This window comes from Patella vulgata, chromosome 7 (genome assembly GCF_932274485.2).
Source record: "Patella vulgata chromosome 7, xgPatVulg1.2, whole genome shotgun sequence".
Lineage (NCBI taxonomy): Eukaryota > Metazoa > Mollusca > Gastropoda > Patellidae > Patella > Patella vulgata.
The window spans coordinates 19,988,078-20,012,524 of NC_065885.2; the positions used below are offsets into that span (position 1 = coordinate 19,988,078).

The window sequence follows — 24,447 nt, forward strand, 5'->3', positions numbered from 1 at the left end:
TTATGTTTTTTTATATAAAGAATATTTTATTCTGATACAGTATGTGAGACTCATCTTTCTGCTGTATTTAATTTGACTCTTATAACAGGGACGGACGTGGCTGGATATCTCTGAGCCTGGCCCCTACTCTAGGGGTTATCTGCCCCCAGGCGCCAGTAAATATTTGAAAAAAATGACTGTAAATGGTACTTTCTAGAGTACATGCATATCCTAAGTACAAAACCACCAGAGATTGCTTTACTTATGTAAACAAATGACTGAATAATAATTGATATAACATTTGAAGTTAAAATAAAGACCTGCAATGGACAGATTTTAGCTCTTAAATAATACACCTTTAAGGCAATCTTAGTATAGATTGATTTACGATCCCAATACTGGACCTTTGATAATTTGTAAATTTTATTTGCATTTTGAATTGCAGGAAATCAGTGCTATCGTATGGATTATACGGAATATAGCAGTTCTAATCCACATGAATTTACCTTTTTATTTTTCTGCACGTTTGGATCTAGAACCGATGGAAAGAGTTGTTTAAAAAAAAATGACCCGTTTCATGAGATTTCAAATGATATTCAGATGGAATAAATCGATCATTTTCATATTACAAAGACTCATTTGCTGGTTTTATAGTTGTTTATATTCAAACAAAACAAAACATTAAGCGATCTTACAAAATATGTTGATGTAGGCATATCGTGATACACGTGTATAAACAAAAAAAGCCCATATAATCTTACACAATTATTAACAAATGACAAACTTATTAAATGCAAACAGTATGGTCCACAAACTGTTAAAATATATACACTCAATATCAATATAAACATACAAAAATAACATATCTTAACACATGTGTAAAAAAATATTATATTGTTCGCGTGCTGATTAAATGCATCATCACAAAGGATGAAAATATGCATTGAAAAAATAATAGCTCCATTATTAAATACTCACGTTGTACCCGAAATTAATGATTATGAAATGTAAATATAAGAAAAAATAATGTTTTTCTTATCTTACACTTGTAGATGTGTAAAATCAAACAGAGTAGTCAATATGCAGGGCCGGATTAAATTACGACAAAAAAAGGTAACACTAAGAAAAAACAAAAACAATGAAAGACGAATTAAAAGTTCTTAAATATTTTTTAAATTTAACATTTAAATTTTGGCATGTAACAAAGCAGACATTTTGTTGTGCCCTAATTCCCATGATACCCTGAGCACGTGCTTATTTTGTTTAATGGTTAATCCAGCCCTGCCTATATTTTCAATAATTATTAAAGGCTATAAATCACACACACACATTCAATACCAATCTGTGATTAAAATCTATTCATTGAGTGGCATTTAGCAAATGAGCACATTAAAAAACACAACACAATTTATATGGGAAACAATCACTGGTTTATACACATATAGCACAACGTTTCAACAAGTTCTTCTGTTATCGTTTTAAAGTACATATTATTAAAAAAAAATTGTACCGGAAAACGATAAGAGAATACTTGTTGAAACGTCGTGCTATATGTGTATAAACAAGTGATTGTTTTCCATGTAAACTGTGTTGTTTTTTTTCTGATTAAATTATGAGGTTTCGTTTTAATTTTTAATGTTCTATTGCATTGGCATTTTTCTTTGAAGCAGGTGCCCAGATTGAATTTAGATCATATGTAGTTATAGCTGTAGCGTACCAGTAGCGGAAGTAAGCGTAGTTCGACCCTTTTCCGCCTGGGAACATGAAATTCATATAGCCTTATCTTTACTTCAAAAGAAGGCTGATGCCTAACTTATTTCAAGCAAAGTGTAAAGCAGTAATGCAAATACACGGCATTTCTTCTAACCATTCACTCTCATAGAACGTTTACAAATTTGCTCGGAAGTGGGCTTTATTGCACACATCGGAAAGGACTGGAATTTATCGGAGGAATACAGAAATTTGAGTAAATTATCGTTTTCTGAACATCCAGAAAACGTCGCTCATAGCACCAAAATAAAAACTAAATAATGCACATTAAAAATTTGACGCTCCAGTTAGTTAAATTTAAATTTATTTTATTCGCTGATATATAATCGGATATTTAAAGACTGACGCCTTTATTTATGTTCGGTCAATATTTGGTCAGCATATACTTCTCAGTATTAACTGTTCACTTGCCAGTAAAGCGTTACGGTTTAGAACTTCAAGATGGGCAACTTTTTACTGCAATTTAAACCGAGAAATAAAATGGGGTTTAACGCCCTACTGCTTCGACTGGGTTAATGGAGACGAGATTTAAACCTGAACACTTTACCAACTTCTATACAGATTAAATTTGGGATTTGGAAGAAAAACCAACTTGGTCCGCATACAGACATGACCTGTGTTCCTCATCTTATATATCATAAATATCTGGGGCCGGTTGTTCAAAGCCCCGTTAGCTTATAACGACTCGTTAACATGGAGTTAACGGATCGTTATCTTTAACGGACAGAAAGTTGGTTGCTGGATGCCCCGTTAGCTTGCTGTTATATTTAACATGAAGTTAACGGATCGTTTTCTTTAACGGAGAGAAAGTCTGTTACTGGAAGCCTCATTAACTTTAACATGTCGTTAACTTGCCGTTAAATTTAACGAAGGTGTTGGGCACCGTTATCTGTTTAACGATGGCATTAGTAGACTGACGGTCAGTTGAAGTATACAATTAGCAAAAACTCCTGTAGATTACCAGTGTAGTGTTCTATAGAATTATATTGAACATTCTCTAGAGGGTTGGGGGGGGGGGGGTATCACATTTTTATAGGATGAAATTCTATAGTATCCTAAAGAATTTTGAGAGCCTGCAGGAAAAACGACCCAAATATACTACAGTGCAGTGCAGATCCTATAATATTTCCTACAGATTTATGCTAAAATTTCTATTGGAAAATACTATACTATTCTATAGATCAGATAGTGTTTTCTCGAGCAAATTCTACAGTTTTCTTTTTGTCTTTAATCAAGTTTTGTGAACAAACTGCACGGTTGTCCCACTTTCTTCAGTTTCTTGTTAATAATAACTTCTATGAAGAATTTATACGTGTACGAGCGTACATTAAAAATTCAGCCAATGATCAAACAGTCTTCAAATGGATTAAGTTTAATCAGTCCGTTAGCTAACGGATAATGAAATTGACTTTCCAGCAATAGAAATTTAACGGACCTTTAACAAACGACACGTTAACAAAATAACGATCCGTTAGAGTTTAACGTATCGTTAAAAGAACCGAGTTTTGAGCAACCGGCCCCTGGTCAATATGTTGATTGGACATCTTTGATTATCCGATATATTGTAAATAAAATGGATGAACCTGATAATGTAATTATTTAGGTCCGTGTATATAATAGATCCAGTAAACCAAATTAAATATTAGAAATGCGAGAGGAAAAAGGATTCTGGAACGTTTATCAACAGTTCTACCAGGGTGTGCCACCTCGTTTGTTTTATCTGTAGTATTACTGGAAATGTCACTCGTTCCATTCTTTATAACAACACCATTTAATGAAACTTCAGATTTACTCTAAAATACAAAAGATAAACAAATAAATAAATAAAAAATTAAAAAAAAAAAAGATTCAATTCCAAGAAGTGCAATCAGATTACAATAAATATACAGTAGGGTGTTCCATTTTGTAAAAACGGTTTTCAGATTGATATGTTGGGCCATTTGGTGGCCATTTTGAAAAAGAAAATGGCAACAAAATCAGACGCTTGGTTGGGAAAAAAATCTAAAGCTTTCCCAGAAACATCTTTAACCGATGTGGAAGCTCATGACACGACGCGGGACGATTTATGAAAACTTTTTAGCAAAATGGAACATCCTACTACACAAACAAATACACGGCAAATTGTATTTTTATGGTTACTTAGTAATGCGGGTGGGTGGGTGGGTAGGGGTGTAATTATCATTGAGAACTGCGTTTCCCTCTACTTTTCTTCGAATTCCGACTGCCATGGGATCTATTACGAGCACCCTGAATTTACATACGGGACGCTGTTGTGTGTCTATGCGAAAGACTATACATAGGCATAATTACCATGTCAACACCGCAATCGCCATCCCTGACAATGTTCTTTTCGGCCCTGGTCGGGAATCGGACCAAGTACATTCTGGTTGTGAGTCCAGTGACACTTTACTGATGTCATTTTGATCCTAACATCCGGTAATTTTAATTTCTGTGGTTAAGGCCTGGGAGGGGTAGATTATAACCTGAACATCGACTTTCCGCCTATTCTTGTTCGAATGGCATCTGCCAGTGAATCGATCTTCATGCATAGCGAATAGAAACAAGAATCACTGGCGCCACCTGTGACCAGTGGTAACGATAGCGGACAGTTAGTCTCAAATTTAATTTGTTTTTATTTATTTCCAAGACAAATTCCTAATTTCCGACACCCGCCATTTCGGATGTTAAATTATATCATTTAAACAAACAGCAACATACTCTCTTGTCTGCAGCTTTTCTGTGTCTTCTGCTTAAAACTGTAACAACAGCATATTCCATATAGGCGCCAAAAACAAAAACTAGGCAGACGGCCATCCATACGTCAATACTCTTTATATATGGTACCCTTGGTAACTGAGAACGTGCACCTGAACTTTGTGTTGTTATGGTAAGAACTGTCAATAAACCAACTGATATTCTGGCGGGAACTGCCTCGTGATCAATCCAAAATGAAGCCCATGATAAGATAACTATCAATATACTGGGTATGTATGTCTGAGTTATATAAAATCCTATTTCTCTTTTTAATGCCACTTCAGCCTTTAGACAGGTAAATGATCCTGAAATGATAAAGGAAATGGGTTTTAGAACTATATGGAGTTTCCTCCCACCTGGAAAATTTGATGAGCCCAGAAATCATAAAAGATTTATGCAACCAGTTTATTATATTTTCAAGCGATTATGACCCTTTGATGTTTACATGTTTCTGTTGATTTACCGTCGCGACCCGACCAATCAAGATAACAATTCTGAGATATTTTCTTTACAGGCCAGGTCTCGTTAATGACCGGATTCGTTTAATTAGTTTGCTATAACAGACTCCTTAAAATATTAATGGATGCATTGATTCCGTTGTCCATGTGAGTTCTGCTGATTGCTGTGCGTTAAACTATCACTAAAACCTTTTAATATTTATAAAATCTAGCCAAGTAAATGAAAATAGTTTAAATATTTTATAAGAGAATAGTGGTAGTGGGGTTCATGTCGTGATATATATATAGTCAATATACGTGTAGAAAATACATAGTTTGTAAGACTTACATCGAGTTTCTGATCAATGTTTCTTTTTGACGTAAGTTAGATTGTTTCATTAATGACATTGGTCACGCAATATTTTATTCTTGAATGAAAACAACAGCTGTTGGTTCACAATGTTACATAATGACAGATGTTATAGGTACGCTTCGTGTCATCATGACACATGGAAGCAGAATAGATTATAATATTCTTATGTTGGCGATTGACACCCATCGTGGTCCTGATGGCATTCATTAGTCATTACCATAATATAAACTTATGGCTGGCCTGTTTTATTTAATGCCCTTGGTCTTATAAGCAAATTGTACTGAAGGTTAAATCTGATATGATACAGTAGCCATTGTCTAGAAGGGAAACGAGATCAGCAAACAAGACGGTCAAGACATTCAGCTAATGAACATCTACATCAAGTTTAAACATTATACCTTAATTAAAAGCAGAGTTATTGTGTTCCAAAGTCTTGATCAATCAAATTGCTTATCGCTCTGCTCATCCTCAGCAGAAAATATTTATTATCGAACAGAGTCAAGGTATTGATGTGATAAAGCTTTACACCAAGTGTCCTCACTCTCACTTGATTAGAACTAAAGTTGTCCCGAAGCATCAACTAATCAAATTGCTTATCCCTGTTAACCCTAAGCAGAAAAAATTCTCATCTTCGAACTCCATCAAGGCATTGGCCTAATGGACACCTACACCAAGTTTGAACATTCTAGCTTAATTAGAAAGAGAGTTATTGTGGTCCAAAGTCTCGGCCAATCAAATTGCTTATCGCTCTGCTTACCCTGAGCAGAAAATGCTCATTATCAAACTTAATCAAGGTATTGATGTAGTGAAACTATACACCAAGTTTCATCACTCTCACTTAATTAGAGCTAAAGTTATCGTGTCCCAAAGCATCAACCAATCAAATTGCATATCTCTGCTTACCGTAACCAGAAATTGCTCACCTTCGAACTCCATCAAGGTATTGACCTAATAAACACCTACACCATGTTTGAATCTTCTAGCTCAATTAGAAAGAGAGTTATTGTGTCTCAAAAAGTGTGACGAACAGACAGACAGACAGACATGCGGACAGACAGACGAACCCATTTTAATAGTCTCCAGTTTTCTTCGAAAGGCGGGGGACAATAACAGTATCATATGACGTTAAACCAGTGTTGTCGTCAAGAACCCGACATAAAACCCAAAAGTGTAACAACATGGACCATTGTTGACTTAACCTTAGCTACCATTTGAAACAAGCCGTGGATGATGTATTACTATCTTTTTCAAATTTAATTCAAAAACAAATATTCCAGTATCTTAACTATGTAGTTAGTTATGTAGAAATGGTATCTGTGTAGGGATTGTCTGCGACATGCACGACATGTATCATTTCCGGCATGTACCTTGGATTTGGTGTTTAGATTAACCTCTTCGGAAATCGTTATTATTAAAATCGACAATCGTTTGAAAAAATGGCCTTTACCTGTTGCGTATGTTGATGTACAATCGTTTGATGTAACATCTATTATGGTGAAATCCGGAATAAAGGCGTTGTCTTGTACATTTAGAGAACCTCGGTCTAATGACCAGATAAAATACAGTTGATCAGTAGAGTAACTGTCTAAATAAAATTTAAAAAATACAAGGTTGTATAAAAGGGGCAATCCCAGATCATTTTAGAGAATGAAGATTGTTAATTCGTGGGGAAAGACTCTTGTAAACCTTTAACATATACTGTCTTCATTAGCCCAGTCGGTACAGGAAAGTAGGACGTTAAACCTCATTTCATTCCGCTTTGCGAATTTGCTTTATAGCCTTTTATTTTGATGTAACTGTTGAATTATGCTGAAGTTCAGTCGTTTACATAAGAACGAATATTTAAAGGTCCCAGAACTAAACCTTGTGCAACACCATCTTTATTTTCAAAAATATTATAACAAATTGATCAACTTACAACTTTCCATCTCTATAGCACACTTTTGATAATCCAAAGGAAAGTTATGTAATTCCATAAAACATTGTAAAGTAACTGATAACCTATAAAAACAGAACACAAAATACATTTTATTTACACTAAACAGAATGCACAACTCTATGACCATCATATAATTACATTAAATGTAAACGTTATCTAACATTTAAACATTGGGATTTCTTCTACCACGTTACATCGGGATATAACATTTACAAGGTTTGTTTAGTTTTGTTTATAGAACAATTAAATGCTACATAAATTGTTAGTTTAGATAATGTGTTCATGACTTAATGTAATGGACTGAACACATTTAGACATTGTCTATTGATTTCTACCTATTAAATTCACCTACATAAACGGTGATATTTCTGGACTCGGATCGTTTTCCTGCTAATAGGAAAAGGCATTAGTCGCTTTAATTGCGTTCGAATACAGGTTTGGCTTCCTTGTATACAAAATGGAAAACATTTTTTTTAAGTTCACCTTTGGCTATATAATATAGAACCATCAGTCTCCAGTCGTATCAAAATATTGGGCGTGGTTAACACATGGCGTCGCTCTGTTTTCGACTGGGGGAAGAAAAGATCCGGTACCCACAATTCATCTAAATGTTTGTAACTGATAACAATACTTCGATTGAAAACATTATGAGCTAGTCGTTTGTCCATCCATTGTTGTCTGAGGTACACGCTAGCACTGATCTCCTGCAATGCAAAATGCATATAAATTTTGCAAATTATAAAATGAACAGTATGAGGATGGTAAACCACCAAAGTTAGTAAAATAACATTAAAATGTATAACCGAGAATTGGTCTCGTATAATGATTACCAAATCTGCATTATACGGTAATCAGGAAATGTATATCAAGGGTAAGTCAGACAAACCTTTAGCACAATTTAGAAAGTGCAAGTCACGATAAGGTATTTTAATACCTTATCGTGACTTGCACTTTCTAAAAATAGATATTAAGGGACAATACGTAATCGTGACTTACCATGTCCATATCATTAACAGGTCCAATAGAATTTAAGACCAAATCTACCTGTACTTGGGTGGCATTACCTGCAAAAGACAATACATTACGTGGCATTAGAGCAAACATTAAATGTACTTTGATTTAACTCATAAGACAAACAAAACATTAACAAAAATGGTAATAAACAAATAAAGCTTTAGCTTGGGTGGTAATAGAAAAAAAGCATTTAACTTGTGTGGTAATAAACAAAACATTTAGCATACGTGCAATATAATAGAGAAAACATTTAACGCTCACGCAATAATATACAAATTAAAAACACTAAGCACGAATATAAACGCGTTATAGTAAACGTAATTTTATTGAATACAAAAGTACAACAAAGCTATATCGAAAGGGGGACTTAATGATACGTTTGTTTGGTGTCTGTAATAAAATATATAGTGTTGTTGTGTCTTTTTTTTTGAGGGTGTGGGAGGGGGGGGGGGTTCCATATAACACACGGAAATACGTACTCTAATACTTAGTAACTGCAGACGTGAGTAATTTGTGCGATTCAAATAAGACCGGAAGCAGGCTTGGGTTAGATATGAAATGACACAAACATATCCTTATGGATAACAATCACTAGCAACTTTAATAGTACAACGTTTCAACAAGTATCGTCTTCTTGTTATCAAAAGATCACGTGGCTAAGTGGGTAAGACGCTGGCTCGCTAGCCTGGAGGTCGGGTGTTCGATCCCTGCATTGGCCGAGAAAGTTCATCCAGATTTTCTGGCGTGGTTCCCCCTTGTCAGTGATGCAGGACGGAGGGCCTGACAAGGACAGCTGTCTAGTCGTTCGGATGGGACGAAAAACCGAGATCTCGTGTACATATTGGCGTGCACGTAAAAGATCCCTTGGCAGTTGGAATTCGATATAAGATATAAGAGTAGGCCGTAGCGCCGCTGACCGGGCAAAATTTCCCTCATAGCACACTGTATGGCGTATGCCCGTCTTCATTAGCCCAGTTGGCAGTTGGAATTCGATATAAGAGTAGGCCGTAGCGCCGCTGCCCGGGCGTATGCCCGTCTTCATTAGCCCAGTTTAAGAGCAGAACAGTAGGACGTTAAACCCCATTTCATTTCATTTCATTTCATTTCTTCTTGTTATCAAGCACTAGGTAAACGATAACTGGGAGTGAACATAAAAAATACATGAATCCACAGAGAAAACAATATGTATTCTTCTAAAATATATAAAATATCAAAGACTTGTATTATAGCTGAACTTATAGAGAATAATATTATATTATGTTTACAAGTGAATAATACGTAGATGTAACATAAGAACCCAGTGATCTAATGATAGCAATGACTGTGGATTTTACTTCTTTATTTCAACAAATATTACAAGTCGTGACATCTATAAATCTAACAACCAATACCGCACACAGGAACGAACATAACATATCAAAACTGATTGTAGTGATTATGGACATCGTCCTAATTGACGTCTGCCTCCACGTGTATTAGAGTAATAGGAAAATATAATATATATTATTTTTTGCATTCGTCTGAATGTATAAGGGGCGCTGTAAATGAAAACGCTCGGTATCTTCAGATGTATGACGCAAGGCTGTCTGAAATGTGTCCAAGAAACGTATGTCTATTTAGTCAATGCAAAACTATGCTCTCATGTGTTCTACAATAATAAAAACCGTATTTATTAGGCCAGTCGGAGCAGAACAGTAGGACGTCAAACCCCATTTCATTTAATTTCATTTCAATAATATAAAATACTCTGCCTCTTGTACGACATCCATTGGTATGGCCAACTGTGCAAGGACATACATACATGATTTGGTGATACTTTACTAATTTACTCTATTGATAAAGTGAGAAAAGAAACATTAATATACTATTCAAAACAAGTAGGGGATATTTGATTTTTAAGTGTTATTAAAGTCACCTAATGAAACTGACGAAGAAACAAATGACAAAATGAAATGAAGTTCACATTCATCGATTTATTCCAAATGATCGTTAGACTAAGTAAGGCACAGACTGACCATTATAAGGGTAAAATGATACCCGGGGTCAAACAGCAAAGTTACCACAGCATCACAACCAAGTCAGTAACGGGTAAATCCTCCTCTGTTTGCCAAACAAGCATTGATCCGACGTGGCATACTCCTAATGAGACGTCTAAGGTCATTTTGGTCCAGATTGTCCCATTCCTGTTGCAACGCAGCAGCAAGTTCTTGGACATTGGCAGGACGTTGTTGACATTGACGTAACCTCTGTCCAAGCATGTCCCAGACATGCTCGATGGGGGAGAGGTCGGGACTCAGTGCTGGCCAAGGTAATGTGGTGATGTTCTGTTGTTGGAGGTAACCTGTAACGATCCTGGCCCTGTGACATCTTGCGTTGTCATCCTGGAAGATGAAACGGCGGCCATGACGTCGTGCGAACGGCACAACATGGACTGCCAAGATGTTGTCCCGGTAGTACTGGCCTGTAACACGCCCTGCAACAACATGTAAAGCCGTTCTTCCAGCAACAGTGATGCCTCCCCAGACCATAACAGAACCACCCCCAAATCGATCATGTCTGATGACGTTAACGTCTTGGAAGCGCTCGTTTCGACGACGCCACACCCTCCTACGTCTGTCCAAAAAATCAACAGTGAACCTTGACTCATCTGATAACATCACATTGCTCCAGCGTCGATTATCCCAGTGTTGACGATCCCTACACCAACGACGTCTTGCCTGAATGTGATGATCTCTCAAACAAGGAATCACGCGAGGACGTCGGGCGCGAAGGTGACCCCTATGCAGTCGATTCCGAATCGTCTGGCCACTCACTCTCACACCAGTGTCTGTTTGAAGACGAGCGCTGATCTGATTTGCTGTGATGACACGATTTCTCAAGGCCAAGGTACGGATAAATCGATCCTGGGCTTAAGTTGTCGCCCTTGGTCGACCTGAGCGTGGTCTGTCCTGTACAGATTGTGTATCACGGTATCTGGACCATAGCCTGCTTATGACAGACTGAGAAACATTCATCGTCCTCGCCACAACCGCCTGTGTTGTGCCGATCTGTAGCATGCCAAGGGCACGTAACCTTTCATTTTGGGTAAGCCGACGCATATCAAAATTTGTTTTCTGGTCACTAAAACAATTAAACTGATGTTTCCACCCTGGAATTCAATGCCACAATGACTGTAACATTCAAAGTCAGAGTCGTGCAAATCTTGGGTTGGACCCCCATGATGATCCCAAGCATCACCTGCATTCCATGCGGTAGCTATTGGTGCGTTTGGGCGTCACATGTAACTGGAAATGTTTCTTCTGTTAGGTTCTATATTGACTTTTTTCGTAGTCATTTGCATATTTTAGTATTATGCCCCCATAATCAAATATCCCCTACTTTTTTTGAATAGTATAATTTACGTCAGGCCGACTATATAGTTTAAGACACCCTTTGCTACTATAGTTAAATTTAACGAGACTGGGGCTGGATTTAAACAAAGGAAAAAAACATGGCTGCATGAAATATATTTGTTCTGCTTTACTTAAAATATCAGTCAGAGAAATAGGCCTACTGCTATCTCCTCGGGTCATTTCGTTCGTATCAAATATGATGCAAGAAGTCGATATTGCAAAATATAAAGAGGCATCGATTAAATTTTTCTAAACGTAGAAACACGTAACATTTCTATAAATCAATCAACGTTTCAATTTCAAGAGTTGTGTCCAATTCTGCTGTACAGTTGGTATTGGATTATTTTACTAAAAATTTAAATAAAACATATAGGATTTCTGAAACGCAGCTACTTCTATATCAACATATCTTTATTTAAGTGAATTGAAGTTTCCATTTCAATCGATGGGTTTAATAAAAAGAAACTGTTGTTGATTTGAGCGTACTAGACCAGTAACCCACCATGGCGGCATCGCAACCATCTTGGAATTGTGGCATGATATCCAAAAATCCAAATCCGGCAATAATCATGCCAAGTTTCGTGCTGATTGTGCATGAATTTGCGGGGCCTAAGTTTATCTTCCAGGGCACCACCCAATGAAGAATAACAACGTACGTAGCGGGCTTGAAAATTAACGGAGGTTGCCGAATCCAGTTGTGACTGTTCTGTTCTCACCACACAACCTCAGTCGAATTGTATTCTGTCCTGTTTCGATCTTAAAATTTGATATTCATCTTCCCAAACGTGACTGTTCTATCTATCTTCTATCTATATATACTAATATTTGTGACTGTCATATGTTTGTTTGTCTGTCTGTCTGTTCAGGGTTGTCGGCTACACTAGGGCTTCCCGAGGTTGAAATTTGGTGTCGATGGACTACTACTTCCGGTTTCGTAGTATGTATCTGTTGTTTTGTTCCAGTTACCAACTGCTGACACTATTTATGAGTTTTCAATTCAATAAATTGATTAAAGTGAACTGGTCGACCATTGTGATAATGGCTGATACATTTATGTATATTATTGTCTTTATATTAATTGCTTTTAAGACAATTAGTCTTTAAAGGGGTATTATTACTTTCGCCAAGAAAAATAAATAATATCCTAAAAAAATACCTTAAACATGCAAAATCATCAAAAATTAAAAAACTTCGAGTAAGCGACTTTTTGACGAGCGAGTATAATATTGTTATTGTACTAATTACTTACTTAGACACGTAGTCTTTAAAGAGGTATTATCACTCTCACCAAGAAAAATAATACCACATTCAAAAATAACCTTGAAGTTAATTACCACATTATCTAAAATCCAAGAACTGGGATTCTAAGTGTAAGTGGCTTTTAACAAGCGTTCACGAAGCGAAAATCGCAAGCTGAAGAAACCTATATGCTCAGCTATCGTGTAGGAGATTTTCATACAGTCTAATTGGAACATACTTACTTTCTCATATCCGCTTCCACCCAGAGTGATATCGTTGATACATTTTCATAATCATAATTGAAATTGAATATGGATTTATATCAGCTCTGGCTTGTTTTCAGATCCCATAATTAAATGTTTTATCTTTATAATATGTAAATATTGATCGAATAAATATTGTTATAAAAAATGAATATGCCCATCTCACTGTATGATCAAATTACGTTAATCCAAAATGCCATTTTACGAAAAGGCGAAAGCGTCCAAACGCGTGAAGACCACTTTAAATTTGCAAGAGACCAATTAATAGATTTCTGAAGTATTTATTTACTTTTCCTGATGATAGTGATGGTAGATGTACATGTTTATGTCAAGATTAATTCAATTAACGAAGCAACAATAACATTTATTATAAGCAACAATCAATCACATGTAAATTTTTTATTTTAACGAAAGCAAGCGAGAGAGGAAGAGCGAGAGAAGGTGGGGGAAGGTGGAGAGATGCGATTTAACGTCATTTCGGGACTAATATTTTTACGGTTCCATTGTATTTCAATAATTCGCTAGCAGTGAGAGGAAACCGGATGACCCAGAGACAACCCAGGGAGGTGGTTAGGCGACCCTACTCCTTGCCAAGCACAAGCGGGGAATCGAAACCATGCCACCCAATAACAAACCTTATAATCTATCGAACACGCGTTAAACCATGCACCCCCCCCCCCTTTTTAAGGAAAGCAACATGTTCTAAATTTGAATTAGCTATAATTAATGAAAACCACAGTGCACAAGGCAATGTATATATTCACTACTTTTTAGGAAATTTCCCACTAAATAAGAGGTATCAGAAAAAATCGTTTAGTGAACGAAGTCGGATATATCCTCTTTCTAGAACACGCGATAGCAACTTCTGACAGTTCACATTGATATAAATATCATTTATGACTGTCGTTTGCCTATCTGTCCGGGTTGGTGGCTACATGAAGGCTGCAATGAGGATGAAATTTTGGGTACAAATCCAGTCGAGGAGTGACATAGGCCTGAACTAGCACTTCCTGTTTCAAGGTTATGCAACTTCCGGTTTCACGGGGCTCCGATAAGGAAGCTTCCGGGTATAATTTTAAAAAATATATAAAGAAATAAATACCTGTATCAGTATCTGGTCTCATACTAGAATCATATCGTCTTGTATCCAGTAGATAAAGTAACAAATCTCTTTCTGATGTGATATTCTCTAGACATTGTGATCTGATAATAAAAATTGAAAATCAGGGGGATTAAAATTACAATATGTCAATTAGAAGATCAAAGACCCTTTTCCGATGAGTTTTTAATGGGCTGCCCTGTTGGCAAAGTCCGTCCAAAAATTACTGAATCAGCGCCTTACCAAATTAATTCGATCGGTGATTGGCCAAGCACCATTTGAATAAAATTTTACCGTCGGCAGATGTAGTAGCCATCTGTTTATGCTAGTTTTGTTTTTATGCAAACTGTTGAATCCTAAATCTAGTATTTCCTAACAAAGTTATTTTTATCTCGTGGCCTAAATTGCCCACTGAATAAAACGAATGAACATATCAAAGTTAATTAAAAATCGACAATTGTACGTTTTCGTCCAATATCATGGTGAAGCCAATACATCGCAAGACAAAACGGCGAGTGATTTATTGAAGTGGATTACCAAACATTAAAAGGAACTATTGGAAAACCTTAGACTTGCCAGCATTTCATTTATCAAAACCAACACCATAAATAAAATAAAATATGATGTCATTGGTTACTGAATGAGATAACAAACAATGGATAAGCCGTGAACTCGCCATACATCATGCAATTCCAAAAGATAACTTGTATAAGAAATATATCGGTAATATAACTTTAAATTTGCAACCAAGTGTGGAAGATAACTTGTAGAAGATAACTCGTAGAAGAAATATATCGGTAATTTAACTTTAAATTTCTAACCAAATACATGAAGATAAGTTGTTTTATAGACATGTAACGAAGTTAGGGTATTAATCATTTTACGATGATATGCGATACAACATTTGACTTTGTTATGGTAATACATTTATCGTGTGAATACAACTTAAAAAATTGTTGGCTAAAGGTATACCCGGATAACATTTCTATAGGCAACTAACAAGTCCTGTATTGATTTGTGGTTTACACAAGTCTATATTACGATGATACAAGACACGACCTTTGACTTTGTTTACTATATAATATGTATTTTTGTAACAATTATATCGCCAACTATTCAGCTATGGTTTATTCACGATTGGGTCGTAAATTGAATATAGGTCTCGTTAAATCATAGTAGCTCGGGTCCTCGGGTCATAAATTGAAATTGATTATAGGCCTCATTAATTGACAATATATCCGGTCATAAAGAACTCGTTTTTGCCCTGTTTATAATTGTTGTTAACAATCTATACCACTAATGATCATTTTATGACGATGACAAAGTCCCGTTAGCCGGTGTGGTTGTCCATACAATCCGAGATGTCTGATGAGGTTTAAATATTGGACATATGTACTACGTTAGACAGGCAAATGTTTTGCAATAAATATACACGTAGTTTAATATTCCTTCACATGTACGCGATATTTCAAATTTGGGGATACTTTTTGGTTTTGATTCATCCGGCGTGGTTCCCCCTTGTCAGTGGTGTAAGACGGAGGTCCTGGAAAGGGACATATACGTTCGGATGGGACGAAAAGCTAAGGTATCGTGTACACTTTGGCGTGTAAGTAAAAGATCCCTTGGCAGTTGGAATTAGAAACAAGAGTAGGTCATAGCGCCGTTGTCTGGGCAAAATGTTCCACATAGCACACTGCATGAAGTATGCCCGTCTTCATTAGCCTAATGGGGGCAGAAATGTGGGACGTGTCATTTCATTTCATATTGGTTTTCTGATTTGAAAGTAACATTTTTATCTCCACAAATCCAGTAAGGGAATTGAACGATGACATCAAAACGAGAAGGCGTGTAACATGGTTGTTTGCTAAGCTTTTTGAGTTCCGAGAATCATTACAGTTCAATATTGTATTCTGACCTAAATCAAAATGGCCAGTCTTATTTGTTGATCAAGAATTTGGTCATTATATCGACAAGGAAATGTTATCATAATTCCAATAATAACAATAAAACAAGCATCTTATTTCACAAGTTGTCACGTGATGTCATCTATTTGGAATTGATCACGATCAGAACATCGTTAATTCAATCCTGTTCGAGGATATAAGTGAACATTAATTCTATTTCCGGCACAAGTAGAAAATAGGCTTGGGTCAATAACGCGAATCGTTAATGTATTTAAATAAGATTAATTTATTTCAGAAGAATGTACTTACATCGACGTCTCTCTGTACCATTGATACTCAATGGTAAAAATTGAATGCGATTGGGGGTCGGATAAAGCTAGGTTCTTCAACAATATTAAAGATACATTCCCGCGTACAAACTGGGTGATTTAATGGCATATATGGACTAAAAACATATTCAAACTAATTAATTTGTCATAAATTTGGTTCAAATCCTTCTCAAACATTGTAATTGCCAAGGAATGCACGGCTAAAAAAATTCGATCAGAACAGGCCATGTTATGTCACGTGACTTACTCTTTAGGAAGTCAGAGGAGAATTCATTGCATACATAAGACGATGTTGTCTTTAATCGCTTACTATTTATTACAAATATCGAATCCTAATTAAATTCTCGGATTATCCACTACCCGCGTCTTTTTCCGTCATTTTTATCTCAGAAAGTGTTTTACGTCTAACTCTTCATAAAGTTTATCAACTTGTACATCAAGCGCTCAATGTTCGCGTGTGACCTTTGACATCACGCGTGCAGAAATTCCTAATCGTCGGGCTGTCGATTAGGGGAACACTTACATTTTTGTCCTGTATACGCTCCATGAGTGTTTTGGGGGAATCCAATATTTTTCTAGTAAGATTGGATATCTCTACTTTCGATATATACCAAAATTGCCATACTTTTATTGGAAATAACCACCCAATAAATACTTTTCTGGGAACCCATCTTTAATAGTAATTAAAGTAATAATAAGCAAGACTTCCCACTAAATGTAAAACACTATATAAAGAACATATAATTAAGATTATATCCGCGTACAAATCGATTTTATGAAGAATGGGCTGGCTCGTTTGAAAAAGACATCTGAATTATTATTAATTTATTTGTCTAAGACACATAAAGATAGCTTTGTGAATTCAGCAGAAACCTGTGATAAAGTCCCCCATAACTTTTACCATATTTAGTATTTCAGACATATAATTTAATATATTTTTTTTAGATGCACCGAACCCCACATGTTATTACTGGCCCCAACATATACACATATTTGTTGTGTCTTAATTACTACGGCCAACTCTTACATCGAATTCCAAATGTCAAGGGATCTTTTACGTGCACGCCAATGTGTACACGGGACCTCGGTTTTTCGTCAAGGGGAACCACGCCGCCGATTAAGTAAATGGATAAATTTCTGAACCTTATAACCCAGTGCTTCGTAAATAAAATAAAAAATCAAGGACCAAGAACCGAGTATGACGTTATCAGTCATCTTGTGGATTGTGACACACTGAAAAAACCCTTGTGTTGGATCTCAACACAAGAACTTGTGTTAAAAATATTTAACACATGTTTGTGTTGTATTGCATTGCAATGACACAAGTTTGTGTTTTTTTCAATGTCTTAACACAAACTTGTGTACATTTATAAAATCTTATGTGTTTTTTTTTCATATAATTAATTACGTCGACATTAAAGATAACATTTATTATGTTCCTTTATCACTAGCCTATATGTAAAACCACTCTTCCTGAATTTGAATGTCGAGTAATTCACTTGATTTATTTTTTAATATTTCTAATTATCTAAAAGGATATATTAATTATTACAAACATTAAGTAGAAATCGCAATGTTTGTATCGTGCGATGCATTTAATATCTCTTTTAAAACAACGTATTTTATAACAGTATACTGATATAAGAGATCAAAGTTTTAGTCAATTATTATCTAAATATAAACTATTTATTTAATTAGATATAATAAAAGATTATTCTGATTCTACTCTTTGTTTATTTTCACATCTTGTCTCAGACAATATACAGAGACAGGTTATTACAATGTCTGCATTTGGAAGTGTCTGATTGATATCGCCCCAATAAACTTGACACATCAAAGACAATACAATTGTGTTATATCTACGTTTTAAAAAAATGTTTGAATGGGCGTGGAAATAGTCGAGTTAATCTTTTTATTTAATTTAATTGGTTCATTAATCGAAATTGGAAATTTATTCTTACCTGTAAATGACCAATTAAAATGAATTACTCTTAAAACAAAGAAAGAAATATTTATTGAAGTAATTTTGCGGTATTAAACCCTGTGGTACTGCAAATGTTAACTGTATTATTAAGCATTAGTATCGAAAAAAGTGATATTGTTGTGAAAAAAGTTTGTTCAGAAAATAAGAATATCAGATTTGTGATTTTGGTATTTTTTTATACAATGTATTTATAACGCAAATTTTTCGTTTCGGTTAAAACAAAATATACCTCCATTTTAATTGGCCGAAGGATGTGTGACTAATAGAAATATGGCGGGCGGACAAACTGACCAAACAGTATATTTCGAGGTATTTGAGGTAAGCTAATTTAATATTATATCATAACTGCATGTGCATAATTGTGTTTCTGTTTGATTAAATATTCAAAAAATCATTCTTAGGATACAACCTCGACACCAGTCCGCCCTGAATTGCAATGTTTGTTTTGTGTTCTGGGCGCCATTTTGAATATAATACAATCCAGCGATAGTGTAGTCTAATTCCTTTAAAAGGGAATCCGAATTTGTTAATTTTCTGCAATACCACTTCGGTGGTAGCGGACGTTAAATAAAGCTATTTCACGTACAAAGACCTACAATAAAATCCAGGTGAATTGGGAAAAATATTCATGTATTTTCTTGATGAAGAGTAGCTATTTCAATTTGTAAATGCCCAGTCATCTTAGACAAATAATAATTCCAACTTCAAATCAGTTGTATTTATTCAAATCATACCATGAAGAATTGTATTTTTCCACTTGCATAATAATAAAAACTTGACTTTTATTATTTTATTTCTTCAGGCCAAGAGCACGGAAAATTGGTAATTGCCTTGTATCACTGCTAACTATAAATCACAGGGAGCCTTGGGCAGAAATGATAATATGGTTCTCAGATATGTTACTGTGTACAGACTGAACAGAAAATATTTATACACTTGCTATTACAGTACTGGCCAAATTAATAGCAATTTTTTCTAAAAACGTTGCAGGAGTAACTCACTAAAATTGAAGTATGAATAAAATCATACACCGTGAATATATTGAACTGAATATTCTTACACATAACCATAGGCGTACGGGGAAATTTTTGACTGGGGGGCGATGATGGTTGGTGCCCCAAAAATGTAGTTAGGTTCTTAATATGTTACATAATAATAATAAATTCGCTGTTAAATTGGACACATTCAAGAACACAATATTTTTTTATACAACTTTTACAAAGTGGCCTACAATTGTGTGCCCAAATTTTCCCAGCATTTGGTTCCCAGCCCCCCCCCCCCCAGCTCGTACGCCTATGCACATAACCATATTGACATCTACTTCACATTGCATGGTTGGTCGACGCAACGCCGTGTATAGATAAAGTTGCGACAACTGTGAAGCCAGGAATTTCATATGACGTCATGCAAACTTATTATCTATTTATATGACCTATTATATTGTTGGATGTCATAGATTTCAGCGAATAAGTGTATATAGGATATAAAACATACATTTTTTAAACGAAAAGTATAGCTGAACATTTTGAAAAGGGGGGGCGCGCTGCAAAATGAAGGCATTGACCGCGGAGACGGGGCTTGCCGCTGAGGGGGGGGGGGGGTCCCCAAGAAAATTATCCGTCATTTCCTTGCATCTGTAGCCATTCCAAGAGCTATTTCCCAGACTGGTGTGTTTGAGTCGATGGTTCGAGTCATTTGGGATCCCTACAACGGGTTGGGAACGGACATATTTGAGTCTGAGAAAAGGCACTTTCAGCCGTAAAAAAGGGCACTGTTGAAAATTAGGGGGGGGGGGGCGCCCCTCGCGCCCCCCCATTGAATCCGCCTCTGGTTAAACATATTTAACTTGCATTCGCTTTTAAAGGAGCTAAATCGCTAATATTTGGGAACTAGAAATTGTCACAAATGGGTCGCACTAACCTTGATGTTGACAAATACGTAAGACGATATGAACATCAAGGTGATATATGCATATATGCAGCATAGATAATTAAAACTTCTATTCAAGTTAAACCAACTGTATCTATTTATGTCTTACGTCGAGCTGAATACATTTTATGATTTATTGTCATTAAAACATCTATTGGTGTTTAACAGTGTGTAACTAAAAACTAATGTACCTTGAATTTTTTATCACGAAGTCTATCGCATCCAGATATTTAAAGCCCGTTTACAATATATTCATTTTTTTGTATCGTAAAATTCATCTTCATTTGACGAACTACACCCAAACTACAGTCAGTGTAAACACGGTTTGGAGACTATATCTGAACTAAAGGGTACATCGAATTACAGTGTACATCATGCTTAAGAGACACTATCTAATATCCAACAGGAAAAATGACGATTAATTTAATATCCGCCAATTGGTGTTGCTGCTATTTTGTATTTTCAAAATTTATCTTCAAATTCAGAGACATCGAAAACCATATAAAGGACATTGCAAAAGTCATATCTTACGTATCTTAAGAGATGCCCTTTTAGTCTACCAAATTTATGTTTTTTTTGTTAAATTGCCTTATACATGTATTACCAAATTCGGTAGCCCTTTTAAAAGAAATGCCCGGCACCACATGGAAAATATATTTCTTTAATTGATGTTTGTCAAATTCGATTTCCGCACATTTCGCGTACATAACCACGATATAATGGTCGAACATTACGTACATCAGATAAACTATTTTTAAAGCCCAAAACTGTTCAACTAGTCTCTTTTAGTTATCAAGCACCTGTTTTATGGGATAATCTACCATTTAGTTTAAGATGTTGTACATCTCTATATTCTTTTAAAAAACAACTTAAATCACATTTATTTAATGAGGCTTTTAACTGACTCTGTATACAATTGTTAACATGTCCATAATCTTGTTGTTTATTTATGATTACATTGTCACTTTGTAGAGTGCCCCTGAACATGTTTTATGAAAGGGCGCGCTATAAATATGCTGTAATAATAATAATAATAATATTACCAAATTTGGTGGCCATTATGAAAGAAACGCCCGGCACCATATAACAAATACTTCTTTTTTTTAATTTGACGTTTGTCAAATTCGATTTTTCGGCACATTTCGCTTTCATAACCACTCTGTGTTTGAGGAATTTAAAAAGAAATCATTTATAATCCAACGAGTAAATAGTAAAACACACTGATTACGAGATATCGCTCTCAGAAAATTCCCCGATTTTGGGTATGATTTTGTTTGTTATATTTATCACTGAACCAAACTGCATTGGTTTCTTTTGCATTTTTTTTAGGGTAAAACGTTATATTATCCCTCAACGTCTAATACTGCAAGAAAAAAACAAATTTTGGTATGTAAACCTGTATGAAGCCATGACGTCATAGCTTTAATGGCGTCATAATTGGGACCCAAAATGGCGCCTCGAAATGAGTTGTCGTAACTTTCCCACAGTCTACTCACTCATGTGCTCGTCGTTGTATACCAACTAACGTTGAAAAAATCAATTTACGTCGATTTTTGAACATTTTAAAAGCCGTAGTTCGATTCGGCGCCCAAGAAAAGATATAAATATACACCAAAAACATGGCAATCAATCAAGTTGAAGCGTTTTGGCGTAAAACATCTGTTTAGGCGAGATGACGTGTTTTTGGTGTACATGAGTAAGCAATAATGCTACCTGACTAAAATACCCCCCCCCCCCGCCTTTTGCATTCGCATGTAGTCATACATATGAGTCTCAAAATAATATAATATATTGTTAAATTATGCTCTTTTCAACTCCCCCGCCCCCTAAATAACTCTATATCCATGACTGGTGTACCAAGTTGAATCCACATACAAACCCCGTTTGTCGATAAGTGTATTTATAATAATCACTTGAACATCCTTGGAGAATTATATCTATTTAGTGAATATTAATACCAAAGAAAGAAAACAACTCTAAATTCTGAATATAAAGTCATCAAATTCTTTTACAGATCTTATTGTGGAAACCCAAAAGTTATATTGCCCTTTTAATCACATTTTTGTTTTTAATGTCAAATACCAAACCATCTCTGATATTGTTTCATTATATAGAATGCAGTGTAATCCTAAACACTAAAGATTTGGCCTGAAAACTTGAAATAATATAGAGGGATCATCAATAATTAATAGTAACATTCGATAATTATAAAAATGTATTATTGTAGGATGAAATCAACCTTTATTTTTAAACATTTAGTGAACATTTCGAATGTTAATGCCTCTTTTATATAAAATGGTTTTATTAATTAATCAATTTTTGTTTTACAAATTTTTAATTTTCTCCATTTTGTTTGATTTTTATGCTATATTTACTTTATCTATCTATAATTATTTGCCTGTGCTTTATCTATTAGTTTCCATTTATATACTGTAGAAAATTTTGAATTCCTAATCTGTTAAAGGGACTATTTTTTCTTAAAAGTATTTCAATTTAGTGCATTATTAATGTCTTTAGTGCTTGGTTTGGTTGATATTAAATTTAGATATATTTAAAATGTATGTTTTGGGACCATGGGGTAGGGATATTGTGAACATATATATTATATTCTCAGTTCTTTTTAAGGTTAATTGTAAAAAAAAATTAAATAGCTTTTTTTGAGGGGTGGGGGGATATTGTTACTATTGAACACAATTTTATTAGTATTGAAATTAACTTTGTTGATTAATATTCCAAATGTCTCGGTGCTTTATTTTTCAATTTAAATAGCTACTTTTTATTTAATAATTGGGAATGGGGGGGGTGGGGGGTGGGGGTATTTTTTCATTGTATAACACAATTTTATTAGTATTGGAATTAACTTTGTTTATTAACCTTCGAGATGTCTGTATTGGTATTAATTAGGCATTAATTTATTTTTTCATATCATTTATTGAATAAATAATAATTTAACAAACAAAATTATTATGTCATTTATCAATAATTACAGTTTAAACAGAACGAATGGAAGGGGTTGCATTCGAAAGGTTGCTATACTGGATATAAATTGGTAAAATACAACACAAGTTTTTGTTATACACAAGTTTGTACGAAACAACACGAGTTTCAGAAATTTCAACACAAGTTTCAGAAATTTCAACACAAACAAGTTTCAGAAATTTCAACACAAACAAGTTTCAGAAATCTCAACACAAATAATGTGTAGATTTTCACACAAGTTTTGTGTTGTTTCAACATTTAACACAAGTTTTGTGTTGTTTCAACATTTAACACAAGTTTTGTGTTGTTTCAACATTTAACACAAGATTGTGTTGTTAAATAGAGACACCTAACTTGTGTTGAAAATAACACAAGTTTGTGTTGTTTCAACACAAGTTTTTTTTCAGTGCATCATATCAAAAATCGAAATCCGACAGGAACAAGCATGTCAAGTTTCATGTTGATCATACTTATAGAATTGTCCCCAAGAACAGCAGGAAGATGAATAGGGCTTTATGTCTAGATCCTGGTCCAAAAATAAGTTCTGATGGCGCATCAAAGTCTTATCTGAGGAATATATACAAGGATGGTAGAAGTAGAATGGAATCGGTGAAAGTCCTTCGATTTCTCTAACTCTTTGCCTTCCGTTTTGTGGCCTCAAAATGGTTTGAAGCACGCCAACAAAATATGTTATGGTTTAGGAAACACAATGAAACGTACGACCACATTCAAATTCGGTCACAAATAAGAATTTTATTAAGGGCCAGACCGGTCACAGATTATATTTTAATATCTGCTGATTTGTCAATAACGTAGTCTGCGTTATGTCTACAAAATTTATGATGTGATTACCAAAAATCATGTACATTGAATATATACTACGAGACTGGATTAAAACGGCATTACCTTGAAAATCGAAGAAAAATGAAGAAAACAATCCGATTTAGGTTAACAAGGAATGGAAGATATTGATTTAAGAAAAGAAGATTGATCTTTGAAGGTCAACAATCAGTGCTATGCTTGAGATAGATAAGTCATATATAATAACACATGTCTCAGAATG

At 35.0% G+C, this 24,447-nt stretch overlaps 1 protein-coding gene across 2 annotated transcripts in view; it reads right to left on the bottom strand.

Annotated features, from left to right (window-relative positions):
- Positions 1 to 629: 629 nt before the first annotated feature.
- LOC126826931 (glycine receptor subunit alpha-2) overlaps positions 630 to 24,447 on the bottom strand; it is a 29,131-nt gene continuing 5,313 nt past the window's right edge. For both annotated transcript variants that reach the window (XM_050556086.2, XM_050556088.2), the window contains exons 2-8: positions 14,263 to 14,363; positions 8,249 to 8,316; positions 7,736 to 7,956; positions 7,232 to 7,314; positions 6,761 to 6,898; positions 4,468 to 4,808; positions 630 to 3,542 (exon numbers count right to left, since the gene is read on the bottom strand). In XM_050556086.2, coding sequence (XP_050412043.1) covers positions 3,345 to 3,542; positions 4,468 to 4,808; positions 6,761 to 6,898; positions 7,232 to 7,314; positions 7,736 to 7,956; positions 8,249 to 8,316; positions 14,263 to 14,363 — 1,150 coding nt within the window. In that variant the 3' untranslated portion in view covers positions 630 to 3,344. The remainder of the gene's footprint in view (positions 3,543 to 4,467; positions 4,809 to 6,760; positions 6,899 to 7,231; positions 7,315 to 7,735; positions 7,957 to 8,248; positions 8,317 to 14,262; positions 14,364 to 24,447) is intronic.